The 16,448-nt window shown below is 35.1% G+C and overlaps 1 protein-coding gene across 1 annotated transcript in view; it reads right to left on the reverse strand.

Moving 5' to 3' along the window:
* Positions 1 to 66: 66 nt before the first annotated feature.
* The window catches only part of COG4 (Golgi transport complex subunit 4), a 46,510-nt gene continuing 30,128 nt past the window's right edge, over positions 67 to 16,448 (reverse strand). The window contains exons 16-19 of the mRNA XM_035734383.2: positions 16,231 to 16,332; positions 15,977 to 16,105; positions 15,431 to 15,510; positions 67 to 14,646 (exon numbers count right to left, since the gene is read on the reverse strand). Of these exons, the coding sequence (XP_035587677.2) occupies positions 14,601 to 14,646; positions 15,431 to 15,510; positions 15,977 to 16,105; positions 16,231 to 16,332 (357 nt within the window). The 3' untranslated portion in view covers positions 67 to 14,600. The remainder of the gene's footprint in view (positions 14,647 to 15,430; positions 15,511 to 15,976; positions 16,106 to 16,230; positions 16,333 to 16,448) is intronic.

Genomic DNA, 16,448 nt, shown 5'->3' on the forward strand with positions numbered 1-16,448 from the left:
ATGTACAAATGATGTATTTAATGTATGGTTTACATGTTTTATGAAGGCACTCTGTAATTTTGTACTGAACAATAAATTAATATACTACACTTCAGCACTCATCCACTACATTTCCACTAAGGATCCCTAACACAGTTTATGATTCCAACGAAACTTGACAATTTCCACATACCTATACTGAAAACTATCATGTGCTCACTAGTGACTAGCATGGAGAATAAATTTCTGGAGTTCTAATGAGAAGTCGTGGCCATTGAAGTTCAGCTATGTCGGATGTAAGTCAATGATCTACTGAAGACGATAGGAAATGGTTGTATGGTGTCTTGAATTGATTGAGGTTATAACCTATGAAATAAACTACAGTTCTATAAAACATTATCTGGTTTTTCGATTCGTTTCACTTGAAGTCACCATGTGATTAAGTCATCTTGAAATTGAACTAATCTACGTAAGTTCTGTAACTAGAACTGAACTACAATGAAATTACAGTATATATTGTATTGAATGGAAATATAATTATGTTTGTTTATTTAAGGTGGTTAGATATAACTGATTATGAGTGAATTGGTTAAATATGCATTGCTTGGTTTCCATGATTTAAATGTCAAACTTTGCTAGGTTTGAAGTTATCACGAGTTCACTTCATCTGCGAACAAGAACAAAGACTCAGTGACCAAAGACCAGGAAGCTAGCTATTTGATGCGTCCCAGCCCCACTAACTAGAGGGAGAAGTCCAAGCTTGGAATGGGAAAAGTATATTGTGCAACAGCCAGAAACGAGGTATCACATAGCGATCCACAAACACAATTCAAAACGTACATCTATCAATTATATGTATATAATCGATATTACCATGGAAGTATTTTTAAACATTTAATCGATGATTTAGTCAATGGACTACCATAGAAATACCTAAACATTTAATCGATAAGAATAGTTTAGTTCATTAACAATTATACGATAAAAATATACGTATAGCATTTGGTCCACAAATGGATCCCAAAAATTACCCCTCATTATTCTTATCGGGGCATAACAAACTTTCTTTCACAGAATATTTAGAATTTGATGAGAACTTATTCCAAAATGATGTTACCCCATCAAGTGACATTATTCAAGATGACAATGTTTACATTCTCATGTTTAAGTAAATCATTTCGTCGAAAAGAAGAAAAAGTTTTCTTCACTGAATTCTCTTTTTCTTGTAATCATCAATGTCTTTAGTTATTTAAGTTAAATTGTGAATAATTTATTGTTTATCTCATAAAGTCAAGATCTTTTTGTTTATACTCCGATGTCAGTGTAGTGGCTTAGCTTCATTAATTAATCCCCTTGATAACCTTACTTACTTACTTACGCCTGTTACTCATCGTGAAGGAGCACCCCCTTGATAACCGTTATCATATAAATCTCAACGGTGTTTTAAATCAGAAGGCAATAAAAAGTGACAACTGTAGTTCAGTTGCAGACAGTACAGATTACAAAACTACAAGAACATTGAGTGAATTTGAAGCACAGAGGCAATATGCATATACGAGTAAATACAGAGGCAAATTTACAGTCAAATCAAATAAGGCTCAATTAGGTAAGGCAAATGCTTCGAGTACATAATATACATGGGAAAGAGAATAATTCATCGAGTGATATTTAAGCGATTAACATTTTAAGCTAAAGAGAGATATATATGTAGACTGTCACATGTGATCAAGAGTACACATTTATACAGACAAAATAGTGATCATCAATAGTATCATGATAGATGCGAATTATTACTGGTCGAATTTCAATGTTTGTCAAGTGAATAAAACGGCTTAACAACATTTAGCCAGAATTAAAATTGATTACAGTAAAGTTGTTGTATCACTATTGTGAGTATTATCATCTTGAAAAATAAATGGATATTAGTTATTGTACAACTTCAAAAATGAATTCTCTGAATCAATGTTTCTTGTTTTAATGTACATTTCATGAATGAATTCCAGTAAAGTTAATTCCTGTTATGACGAGATAAAAAGTCACAATAGGACGAGACGATCATCCAGTGCTTCCAGGTTTTCCATGGTAGTCTAGCTTCAATCGACTCATGATTTCAACTATTGAAATGACTCATTATGAGTTTTGTTGAAGATTACTTCCGCTTTGATTCAATGCAATGATTACTCAATGTAGTATTTCTTTCTGTTTTCCCGTATGATAACTTATTCTGTATAACATACGATATTCTTGTATTTAATAGACTTGAACTATGCACAGCATAACATGTGGAATATGATTTTTGTTATAACTGTAAATATTCTTTCATATATGTGATTACATTCTAATGATTAATCGAAATCGGTGTACAATCAATAGATAAATGAGTATATTTTCAATGAGGGTGGTTGTCGTCATCGTGTTTTCCGGTTAATAAATCTTTATGTATATCATTTTTTGTGTTCTTACTTTTACGTCGTGAGAATTACAGTAGATCCTCAATTTACAAGCATGAATGATAAGAGATTTCGGTTTAACAGTCAGCGACGATCACACACAACAATTAATGATGCAGTCATATCAGTTGACCACCAGTCATAACAATTCCCATTTTGGAATAATAAAAACCCAAAAATATATGTACCAACTCTATGATGCTCTTCAAGTGTCTTTTTTTTAGGAAAAATAGAAATTCATGAGTACAAAACGTACGGAAGCATGCATAAGTAAAACCTGGTGCAAAACTTTCATCGTAAATAAGTTGCTCCCATGGTTTTCAGCTTTCAACATTCATAAGCACTTTATTTACTAAAGATTCAATGTTCTGATTACAATGTAAATGAAATGTATAGATGACAGAACCAACGACATCAATGAAACTGATTACTGGTGTTATAATCTCTTTCTTACGGTTATGACCCAGCTATTCCTATTGCTTAGTATTCTCGGACACCGATTCACTCGACAAGTCCCCAAATCAGAACACGGTTGAAAAGGAAAGAGATTATATTCCAAATAACAAGGTTAGATGGAAGTAAGATGCAAGTAAGAAGCATAATAGGGAAAACGTCAGTGTATTTATAGTTTTTACATGAGAAGATTCCAGAGTATTCTTCAACTATCGACTAGTGCTGATTGGCTAATTCTTACCCAATCAGCGTGCATCAAAGCAATCGTGCATTGAGCATGCTTTAATCCAGTCTATGTCCGGCTAATAACTGTAAACAATAGTAATATAATTGTCTAGAAAATTTTTAAATCACTGCTCATAAGTAAGACATCAATTCATTAGTGATATCGGAATTCATCAATAATCATCTAAATCTAGTTCAATGAATCATAAGTCTGTTGTGCTAGAACTTGTAAAAGCTCACACGAATCTGATAAATCAACTGCTGAATGTACTTCAATCCTAAATATGAATGCAGATACACTTATCATGATTTATTATGATGAAGGAACACCTTCTATGAAATTGCTCTAAGCATCTTCATGATAAATGAAAAGTTAATAAATGAAAATAAATAAATCTGAATTGTAAATTAACTAGACGTTTCATGGAAATATCATTACTCATTACCTTAATGTACGTAATTTTATTTCAAAATCAATAAAAAATTCAATAAAAAAACTTGTCGGACAGAGGTTTCCCCTCTAACAAACCACTAAGTTTTATAGCATCGTTCATTAGGTGAGTAGACTGAATGAATGAATAAATGAAGGAACAATGGTTAGGATCTTGAGTCAGTTGAAGCTAGACCACCATGGAAAACTTGGAAGCACTGGACGGCCGTTTCGTCCTATTGTGGGACTCCTCAGCAGTGCACATCCACAACAAACTAATATTGACAAAACACGGTTAAAGTAAACAGTAACTATGTCATGTAACAATCTTTTTTTAAAAAAAATAATAAATCAGTATTTAATATGAATGAATTCACACAACTACGATTAATTATTATCTACATTCGATTAGTTCAGTTTATTAGATTGAAAACTCTTGTAACTTCCTCTCATACAAATCAAATTAACTATTTGATGATAAATCTATACTAATTCATGGACATATTTATCTTTCGTAAACTTGAATTCATTATCATAAAAGAGAAAAATTCACTCCTCCCCCCCCTCCTTCCATCATTTTCATGTTTACGTTGAAGAAAAATATTGCTAAAGTAGAAAAATAAACTCAATTTACATTAAATGATTTAGCGAATGAATTTAATTTAATCAGTGAAACACAGTTAAATAATCTCCATAAAACCCCTTCCTGATGACTGACTTCAAGTGGCATATCCTGGAGTTCTAGTGAGAAACAATGACCAGTGGAGTTCAGCCGGGTTTGTTGTGAGATAGAAACTCACTGAAGATATTGGTGGACAGTGACGCAATATCTTGGATTGGTGGAAGTTAGACGTTAATGACATTGGATGCCGGTTCAGTGGTCTAGAGTTTAAGCATTCGCGCAAGAGACTGTTAGGTCATGGGTTAATAATTTATTAACTTCATTCACTCGTCGTTATATTTAATCAATGTCATAATAATAACTATTGGTAGGCATATTGAGTGAATCTTTCAAGCAAACAGAAACAAATAAGTGATTAGTTTCCATGGGCAGGTATTTTTTCTAAAAAGTGAATTCTATTTACAATTAGTTTTATCATTATAACTAGTTAGCCATGGTATATATTTATTTAAAGTATTATATGTTAACTAAATTTCATTGAGTCAGTGTGCGATTGTTAGCATTTTTTTAACAGGGTTGTTTTCTATGGGATGGGATTGCGGATCCCATCCGCAACCCTCCTCCTTTACCCGAGTTTGAGACAGTCAGTAACCCTAGAACAGCTACAGGCAAACACTTGGTGGAGGAACTCTGGAAGATACGGAAACTGCCACGTACCTCGGTAGCATCATTAGTCAACAAGCATCATCTGATTCAGATATATAAATGCAAGGATTGACAAAGTAAGGGATGCATTCCTACAGTTGAAGAAAATATGAAACTCATAACCATCATACAGAATGTGAAAAACAAATGATAAAAATCTGCAAATGAAGCATTTACTGTATGGTTCTCATATTTCACACTGGTTGTACCTACGTGTGTTCGTGTACATTATAAAAGGTCTATCGAGAAAATAGAATGTGAAGTCGATGTCTGTGGAAGAAAATGATGAAGAAGAGAGAAAACTATGAAGGATTAAGACCATGGTAGAAGAAGAGGTTGTGCCAATTTCTTTTGGACACATATATCTGATTTTTCCAGAGATTCTTTTGATGGTGATAAGAAGATCCAATATAAAACTGCCTTTGACAATTTTATACTTACCTTGTAGACGACTGAGGGAAGAGTCCACTTTGATTCAGTGACCTGTGTTCACAAGGTGTCTGATTATTGAGCTTATGCTTGATAAAAACAACGTTTTGATATCTCTGTTTATTCTACTTCATTGTTACGATGTTTAACAGAACTTTCTTATCATTATTATTGTAATTATTATAATCATGTGAAATAAGTACATATCTTTGCAATTGTACAGTTTCGAAAATGAATTCTCCGAAAATAGAACTCTTCACTGAATCAATCTTTCTTATTTTGAATCCTCAAAGGTCTAGGGTTAATACGTTGGCAAATATTTCGATCGTTTAGGTTTTAAGTCATTTTTGGGTAGCTAAATTTTCGTTTTCTTTCTGTTCGTTTATCAAGAAAATCAGTGATGAAGTTGACAATCGTGATAATGATTACCTGAAATGATTAAGGTTTGTCTTGTTTTCAAAATACCAACTCAAAGTTCATTACAAATATCAGTTTTATGAGAGGTTGCATTCCATTCTGAAGAAGGGCCCATGAAAAAACTTGACCATCACAATGGGAGATCAACACTTTGTTTAAAGATATAGGGAGACATAAATGGGGAGAAAAGAACAAAAATAATGAGACTGACAAATCTATGTGCTTTCAATAAATCGTTATAAGTGGTACTATTGTTTCCACAAACACATACAAAGACGCATTAATTAAAAAACTCAGAACGTCTATGGAAGACGTGAGAACAGAGAACAGCTGCTATCGCTTCAGATCATCATTCGTTAGTGGCCAAATTGAAACTGCAGCCAAAAAATGATTAGTTAGTCGGGCAGACTGTATTACAGATGTTTAGTACAGTCCTCCATCGGAATTTTAACACGCTTATTGAATCCAGAATAGATCTCAAGTCTTATTTGAAATGGATTTGAATTTCTTCTGTCAAACAACTGACTGAACTGCTAAACTATCCATCGCTAAATTTCTAACTATTTTAATACATTGAATTAATCAACTGCATTGATTTGTTTAACCAAAAGGGATTCAACAAATTATCTAATGCATATTTTTGTATTTTGCAAATATATTAACAATTTTGTTGCTTGGATACAAATCCACATATTTAGAAAATAAAAACAATTATTGGCTTATAAGCACAACTCTTTTGAATATATCCACTACACTTAAATATTGTATTCAAGTGTCACAACGATATTAATATTATTATTATTACAAAGGGGTTTCGTGGATATTATAGAAATTTAATAGTTGAATTCATGAGTTAATTTAAGTTAGCCCACCATGGATTGGTTTAAGTTAGACATTAACACCGTTGAATGACAGCTTAGTGGTCTAGAGCTTAGGCGTTTGCACGCAAGACTGGTAGGTCCCGTGTTCGAATCCCGCTATCAGGTTAGTGAGTGCACCCCGCTGAGGAATCCCACACTAGAATGGAACAGAAGTCCAGTGCTTTCAGGTTTTTCATGATGATCTAGCTTTAATTGACATTTGAAATCAACTATTCAGTCAGCTATAACGTAGGAACAGGCACATATGTGCATCGTACCAAGTTGCCATACTGCATTAGCACAACAAGATGAACACCGACTTCATAGAAGTAAATGATGGTAATATATATTATTATTATTAATGGCTTTATTCAATATTATATTTTGGTACAATACAGAATTCTCAGCACATAAGGACATAATAAAAGAAGAATTAGTTCGTAGAAAGAAATATATATAGCAATTTTAATCTCAGTTTAAGGGAGGACAGAGAGTGTATACACCTGCACCATTTTGATCGATTCTGAGCCATGTCACACACAGTCTTCAACTATTGGTCACAATAGTCACTCGAACCCCAACCAAGTAGTCTGCATCTACCAACATATCTAAGACTAGAAGTTAGTGACGTTGTGGCCTGATGCCACGTTTTGGTTTGGCCACCCCTAACTTTCTTCCAACTATCCCCAACACTAGTCAGCATTGCGCGTCATGGTAATCGGTGTTCAGGCATACGTAATACGTGGCTCAATCATGTCAGTCGATGAAGATTCATAACCTCATCAACTGATTTACCATCATTACCTAATACCCTGCGTCTAACCTCACTATTACTTACCGGGTGATCCCAGCAGACGCCAGCAATATTTCTAAGGTATCTGTTATCAAATACTAGTAGCTTACGAGTGTTTTCTATTCTTAATGGCCGTGTTTCTCTGCTGTAAATTAAAACAGAACGGACTGCCGCGCAGTATACTCGTCCTTTTATTGATAGACGAATATCTCGCCTTCGCCATAGGTGACGCAATTTGGCAAAAGCCAAACGAGCTTTTCGAATCCGTGCAGAGATGTTGTCAGACACCAACCCATTGGGGCTGATCAGAATTTCAAGATAAGTGAAGTTGTCAACGCGTTCGACTACTTCACTCCCTATCCTTAGTTCAGGTGTTAACGCAGACCAGTCCTGAAGCAACAACTTGCATTTAGAGGGAGAGAAGCGCATTCCAAACACTCGGGCATTGTTGCTCAGTGCTACTAGAAGACTCTGCACTTTATCAGCGTTTTCACCAAACAGGACTATATCATCTGCGTATTCTAAGTCGATAAGTGGACCTCCTGGTAGTAGATCAATACCCGAGAATTCAGTAGACGAGCAAGTTATTTCCATCAATAGGTCTATGATGAACTTAAACAAAAATGGAGAAAGTGAACAGCCTTGACGGACACCACTTGAGGTTGCAAAAGCAGATGACAGTTCGCCATAAGCTCTGACTCAACTGGTAGTGTTCGAGTAAAGAGCCTTCACAAGGTTTATGTACTTATGAGGTACGCCTTTCAATGACAGACACTGCCACAGAATCTTGCGGTCTACAGAGTCAAATGCTGCTTTTAAATCAAGAAAGACCACCATTGTCGGACGCCGATAAGTATGCCTATGTTCTAGAACCTGACGAATGGTGAATATGTGGTCGATACAGCCACGACCAGGTTTGAAGCCAGCTTGGTTCTCTCGTGTTTGCAGTTCACGAGTCTTAGTTAGGCGTCTGATAATTATCGAGGCTAGTATTTTAGATACTATATTAGTTAAACTAATCCCCCTATGGTTGTCACAGGATGATTTTGACCCTCTCTTATATATTGGGACGATAAGTGATTGTGACCATTCAGATGGGATGACGTCTAACTCCCAGATCTTAGCTAAAATATTAGTCAACTAATCGCTAAAATTGGACCACCATCCTTAAAGACCTCTGGAGCCAATGCATCTGGACCAACTGCCATTCCTCGTTTCAGATTAACTATAGCCTTTTGAACTTCTGCTAGAGTTGGGGGACCTACTTCAATGTTCCATTCACACTGTCTGGGAATGGAGGGTAGTTGTAGAGTAGCTGAAGGCCAGCTGAACTGTCTTCTGAAATGTTCCGCCCATCGTTCTAAACGCCTGGACTGGGAGGAGATGAGTGTCGTCTTTTTCCGAAATAGTCTGACTTAAACTTGACTTATTAATTCCAGTTTCTTTTATTAGTCTGTAGTGTTGTCTTGTGTTCCCTATGGCCACCGCCTTTTCCATCTCTTTTGCTTTCATTGCCCAACACTGCTCACGGTCGTTTCTTAGACTTTTTCTTAACCTAGATCTGATTTGTCGTCGCTCTTCATCATGTTCGGAACCTGATGGGACGAGTTTGCGAGAATCCATCAGTGTGATAGACTTTGAAGAAATCCACTGGTTCTTTGTAACTCTGTGGTTTAAGTCACTAATAGATTTCATTGCTGTTTCCACAGCTGTTTGTATATCCTTCCAAGCAACATCCGGGTCAGTCTCGTTTTCAGAACTACCTGAGTTTGACCTCAGTTGTTCCTGGAACCTACTTTTGGTTTTCTCGTTACTCAACTCAGTTCTAATGGGTCTTTTTAATGTGGCTTTTTTGCGTCCAGTGAGGCGCAAGCAGATGCGTGCCCGTATTAGGGCATGGTCGGAGTCCAAGCAGGTACTCCAGAATGAGCGACAATCTTCTACCGACCCTCTCCAACGATGACTGATGGCAATATGGTCTATTTGAGTCCATCGTTGGTTTGGTGTAGGGGGTCGCCATGTTAGACGATGTCTCTCCTTATGCTTAAAATTTGTGTTTGCTAAAAATAAACGATTGTCTGAGCATAGTTGCAGCAGACGATCACCATTATCTGTTTGCTGTGTCGGAATACTAAAATATCCACCTAAATGCCTTTCTGTTTGGTTTAAACTACCTATCTGGGCATTAAACTCACCTGCTACGAGTACTATGTCTGAACGTTTAGCTTTCTGAAGAAGTTCAGATAGCTTTCTGTAAAATTCATCTTTCATTTCATCTGAGCTGCAGTCGGTGGGAGCGTAGGCAGAAACGACAAAAAGGCAACGATGTGTGTCTCTATCCTTCCGAGTTCTTACGGAGCCGTTTAGCCGAACAGCACATAGACGACTGTTGACGGGGATCCACTCTAACAGTGCTTGTTCCGCCCTCTACTTAGTACTATGTCCACGCCTGCCAGTCCACGAGAACTGGCGTGCCTCGGAGACACAGTATACATCAATGGCACAAGATTCCAGGGTTCTAGCCAAGGAGGCCTGCTGACTGATTTGACATAGTGTGCGTACGTTGAAGTCTTCAATATGTAGTTTGGAGCGAGGTTTCAGTACACCCGGGACAGTGTTTTGAGCACTAGAATCGTTGGCTATGGTGACACTTGAGGGGTAAGCCGAAAAAGGAAGTTTAGAGTTGAATGTCGATGTATGAGGAATAATAGGAATTGAAGATGGAGGTTGATTATGAATACAGTGGTCTTGAGTGATGTTAGAGGTATGAGGGCGGTTATCACTTCCCAGTTGCTCACACCGTGGAAGGGTTGTCCTGGAGGTACCTGAAAAAGAAAGTGGATTAGAGGTGGTCTTAGTGACCTGAGAGTGTGACCACTGTGCCCAAGGACAACTGCTTGAGGTCGGTAACACACGACATTTTTGTGAGTAATTTTCGTGTTAGCTCGTACTTGTTGAAATCTTACCGCCGGAGACGGATATCCGTGGGGTAAGGCGAGGTGTGCATTTTTAGGATCGACCTTTTCTAACACCACCTCTTCTTGTGGGAAGGCAGCATCGTTGTCATGCTGGTTGTCTGAAGGAAACACCCTACTGCTTTCACAGCTCTGTACATTCAGCAGTACGTCTTTGCCTTCGGATCTTGGGTTTGTTGCTTTTAGTCTTACCGCTCTTCAACCGACCTGTCTGATATGGTAGAACCTTGAGAAACGGTTGTTCCAACCAGTATAGCTCGGTCGCTTCATCACGACAGGCAAGCCCGACCTCCACGTCAAGGTAGCAACAACTCAATTATTAGATATTACTATTCTTTTAAAAAAATCAAATTATAATCTTATTGATTTCGATCAATAATTTGAATAGTTTGAAAAAATACCCTAATCGTTGTATAGTGTACAAGATACATTTTTTATTTTCAAAATGTAATGAATAAAACGCGATATCATTATTGATTTGAGTGAAAGTGTGAAGAAAAAATCTATGACAAAAACATTTTCTTTTCAACAAAAAAAACAAAAAAGAAAAAGAGAATTATGTTTCTATTTCGTTCGTTACTAACGAGATTGAATATATGAATTTATATGCCTGATGATTGTACAATACAAAAATGTTTCCGAATCTCTTTTTATTTGCATCATTCCATGTTCTTAGTGTATAAAAAAATGTTTACAACAAAAAAAAATTAAATCCATCCACTGTGTATAAAATATGTTACTTTGATGTTCTTTAGTGTTAATCCTATTCTATCATTCGGTTTTGTGACTTCTGAAGAATCTCAGCTTATATCATGAGACTTCATAACTCTTTTGAATAAAGATGCTTCAACTTGGAGAACACAGTTGAAATGGTCTAAATTGTTTATTCTGGTTAGAGTTTTTTTTAGCAAGGTTGTTTTCTATGGGATGAGGTTGCTGAACAAATATCCAACCTTCTTCTGTATGGGGTTGAAATTAGCAAGACCACTTCTGCTTCGCTTATTTAGTATGATTAGGAATAACTGAAGATCTCGGAATAAAGGCTATACAATACAAATTAATGTCTCGTAGATTTCTAGAAGTCAGAAAATATGAGATAGTTCATGGAATTAAATTTAAATACGCTATAAATTCGTCTACGCGTTAGCGACTTCACTTGATGTATTCAAAAGACGTTGTTGCTTGTGGTGACCGTTTAATTAATTATTTTGGATCATCTGACTTGCCACACCACATATAATGTCCTATAGACTGCAGAACAGCCAAATACCTTAGTACGGTCGAGTTCGCTCTCTCTCTTGAAATGCTTTACATATACAGCCAGTCAGGGAAATCCTACTCACTACCTTTTCGTAATGGGGGTGTTATTTACGAAATCGAGAGGATGAGAAGTGAACATCCGGCGCTTTAACCGGGTTGGCGGGTCCACCTAAGGAAGTTGGATAACCCTGACTCCAAATCAATGTTCCATATAGTCTTCAGGAGGGAATGAATGGTGTATGAACCTATTAATCACCGGCTACAACGGGACTGCATCTCCTAACGCTGCTCCACTACCTTGTGAATTAGACCTTTAGTTCAAAGGTTTGGGGTATGTCCTCCTAAGAAAACCACTTGCTCCGGTTTGGGCGCCTGGGCAGTATCCCAGCCCTCATACAAATCGAATGACAAAATGTAACGCATATATAGTTGATGCCTCTTGGGAAAAATGTTTGTGTTTATAAAAAACAAATTAAATAGACATCACTGTGAATAAACCGAGCACTGAGTGTTATATGATAATAAACATGCTATTTCCGGTGTAAAAAAAAGTTCGAGGTACAACAATGATTGATTTTCTTACTTGCATAATTATTAGTTCAAGATTTGAATTGAATTCGCTTACAGTTTTTCGTCAGTGTTCTGTGTATGGATGATCGTTTTCAACACGGAAATTCCATTATTCGAACATTTCAGATTTTAGATGTGAAATCAGCAAGCGAGTAGTGATGAGTTTGGTTATTTTTGTAAAGATTATATATATATATATATTAGACCCTAAATAGGTTTTACTTTAATATACAGCAATGTTCATACTGCCCAGAAGAACATTTAATCAAATCCCACCATAATTTAATAGTCTACATGTGCCTGCCAAAGCAGTTACATTGGTAGAACAGAAAGGAGAGTCTACGTCCGATTCAAAGAACATATTCCGAAAAGTTTAAGATTAAATGGATTGAACGCATTCAACAGTGCCATCGCAAGACATCTCCTTGATACAGGACATGAAGTTGATATACTGAAATCCTTCAAGGTGATTAACAAACAGTCAAACTCGAACCTTTTGAAATTCGCTGAAGCGTTAGCAATCAAACGTTTAAAACCAGATTTATGTATACAAAAAGAGACAGTAATAAATCTTTCTTTACCCTGGTAACAATAACCCCTTTTATTCATTTATTTCTCTATTTATTTATTGCGTCATTACTCCAACTCTTTTAAATTACATCATACATAATTGATTGATTTCAATTCATATTTTCTTTATTACCATTAATCTATTTTCATGAGTTCTAATCACTATTTCAAAGTCCTGGAACTTTCCCTCTCTAACTTTAGTTATTTATTCGAATCAAACATTTTATGAGCTCATTAATTCTATCTGAATCTTTGCTTGCTACATCATCATACACATGGATTGATCCTTAATCACCATCTTATGTATAAATATGTCAATATCTGTAATAATGTTGAATTTTAAATATTTCAGGTTGTAAGCAACTGATGAGAACCTAACGAAATAAAAAAAAAGAATTCATTTATTATTCTGCACCAATCTTTGTTCTTGCTCTATTTATGATAATAAAAAGGAACTATGTGTATAAAATATTTTCGTTACAGGTTGGTCATATATCTCGAAGAGAGCACTTAGCTATTAGACAACTAGGCGGGGGTTCGACAATATACCAAATCTAACATCATTCAGTAGCAAAAACAGTGACACGATCATTTAATCTTATTGGTGACGACTGCATCAATCCCAAACTAGTTGAGTCCAACCGGTGACGATTTTACAACGGAGACTTACCAATTTATTTCAAAGTAAGCCAATGCGGTCAATAATTCACGAATATCGTCTACAAATTACACAAACCACAACACTTAAAGCATTTTGTAAAAAAAGACTATTGATCTTCCAATAAAATATGGAATATCTAGTCAACGAGCGTGACTGTCTTCAATTCGAGGAACCGTTTTGTTATGCTCAAACTGAATATATATGGAAATGCAACTATAGACTGACTCGTGCGAATCATTTATTTTCTAGGCAATTTCATCTCGTATTGTTTTATAAAACACTGAAACGAATAAAGATACATATTTCTCAACGATCATTAGATAATACAAAGTAGAGTGTATCCACTAAAATACTTGAGTTTCAGCACGATTTAGCTGTAAGCCTGTGGTAAACATAAGTTAGTTACAATTTTATGAAACACTTTTAAATCACTTTAGCTTTCGTAAACACATCAGTCATAATTACCATAGCAATGTCATATACAATAATCCGTTTTCTTGATGGTCAGAATAAAAATGAAGCACTGTAGCTAAACTGGCCCGATTGACCTTGTTCTAGTATTTCTAGAAACTTCCTTATATTCGATTATATATATGTATATATATCTAAGCGAAAGAAAGGATACAAAGAGAATCCCCTAAAAGTACTTAACTAATTCTGTTGTATGAAAAAGATGAAATTATTCGAGTGTTTTTTTTCGTGCCTTAATTAATATCATCACCGTCAGTAGGATTTCGAAAGATCATCAGGTCGTTCCATGCATAAATCACTTTTATATTCATCAATAAAACTAACACTCCGTTAACTGGTTCGCTTATGACTTCTATGAAACGATTTGACATTGTTTGACCAGTCAATGTTTTGTACCGTATTCACAATTAATGTAATTCAATTATTATCGACTAATGTAATTCTAAATTTTCCAAGTTTATCATTTGTGTTGATGATAAATTCATGAATAATATTAATATGAATAGTTAGTCAATTTTGTTGCCGAATTTGAAGAATTCATGACTCAAAAAAGAAAACCTCTAATTCAACTCTATCAAATTTGTAAAAACCACCAATTCCATGGTAACAACAGTTGGGATATCCCATAAATTTTATTAGATTGTAAAAATTAGAAAAACAAAACAAAAACATTTAGAGAAAATAAAAACAAGAGAAGAAAAGAAAGGAGAACAACTGACAAAACGTAAGATCATTGTAGTTTAAGTGCACGAATTTCATTTACAGCAAAATCACGTCTGTAAAATAGATTGAATAAGAAAGATTAAAATAGAATTCATATATATATTGTAAACCTGAAAAAAGCTTATGGAAGATATCAATAAAAAACTAACTTATACTGAAAGTGACCGCTACTTAAACTGGACACGTATAGGTTTCACGTATTCCATCACAAACTCCGTCTGGAGTCCCTCCGGGGGCTACTGCCGGTCTGAAGTCTGGATGAAGGAGGAGGGTTGGGCATGGGGTTAGCGACTCCATCCCTTAGAAAACTAACTCGCTAAAAAAACGCTAACCAGAAAAAATTATTCAAATTATTCCATCACAAATGCCTTCTATGTGACGTTATAACGTAGGTTAGAACAACAGAGTCAATATTGTTGTAGTTAAGCGTAAGGTCCTAAAAGCGAGTGGTATTTCGATGAAATAAGACTATCACATATGTTAACGCTTACTTTAGTCAATGCTTACGCCCATATCTAATAATGAACAGAATTGTAGCAGGTTAGAAGACGGTTAAGAAGCTCAAACCAAAAATTCTTATCAGTCCATGAAGTTACTATGTCATAGGTTCGAATTTTCATAATCCGAATGATGACGGGTCAACGGGCTAGAAAATCATCTAACGAATACCCTGTTTGCTTTAAAAGACAAAGATAGAAGACCACGTTGACTGATTAACCTACTTTTACCAATTCAACTATGTTAAATCAGATTATCTAGTACAGAATAATCCCTTAAAATCAAAGAAATAAGAAGTTATCAAGCCTCTTAATATATATATATATAATTGAAACTAACCTTAGAGATAGAATACTTCTGACTTCATGTGCAGTAAGACGCCAATTAGAACTATTCCAATAATAATGTACTTCTTCAATCTGGAAAACCCCAAACACATTGAAAACAAAAGTATAACAAACAAAAATGGACTGATCTATTTCTTATAATTGAACTTTTAGGATAACAGGAAACTAAACAACATTATCAATGCTGAGAAAAAAAGACTGTGATAAGTTTTTCTTCATTAGATAACAATAGTTGAAGGAGCTGGAAAGGATTGCCCAGGACAGGGTTGGATGGCAAATGCTGTTGAGCGGCTTATGTTCCTTCACGAGGAGTAACAGGCGTAAGTAAGTACCTGAGACTAATCTCGAAGCTTAAAAAATATACACTTTTCCTGAGTAGGTGATCTATTCAAACAAATATTTTCTTTTACATTTCTTAAAATCAAGATAAGTTTACTCAGAAGATTCATTTATAATCTAGAATTCTTCTATAGATATTTATCCAATAATAATAATAATTAAAATCTTTAAACTAATAGGAAAATAATTCTGAACTTACTCGATCCAAGTTTAAAAGTCTACAAATCTGTAAACTACGCGTAAAATAATCACGCAAAGAGCTGTAAGATATTGATGTCAAATATGCAAACAAATTACGATATTCTTTTTCTAGTTGAATAGCTCCAAACTATTTTGAAATAAAAAAGTGAAAAAGAAAAGATGGAATAAAAATTCAGTATGAAAGAAGAAGAAGAAAAAACGGCATAAAAACAAAACTGAACATTAAAATAGAAATATTCCATAGTGACTTACTCTACTGAAAGATTTCCTTTGAATAAATTGATCAAGTTGATGCAAAATTTCATTTATGAGAATTAATACAAATCGATCGTTATTCTCAGTTGACAGAACAGACTACAAATAAGAATACAAACAAAAGAAACAAACAATTCATTGAATAATAATAAGCAGCTACTCATTATTGTACATTTTAATCAAAACATTTAATCTTTACTATACAAAAATCGTTC

Source organism: Schistosoma haematobium, chromosome ZW (assembly GCF_000699445.3).
Source record: "Schistosoma haematobium chromosome ZW, whole genome shotgun sequence".
Lineage (NCBI taxonomy): Eukaryota > Metazoa > Platyhelminthes > Trematoda > Strigeidida > Schistosomatidae > Schistosoma > Schistosoma haematobium.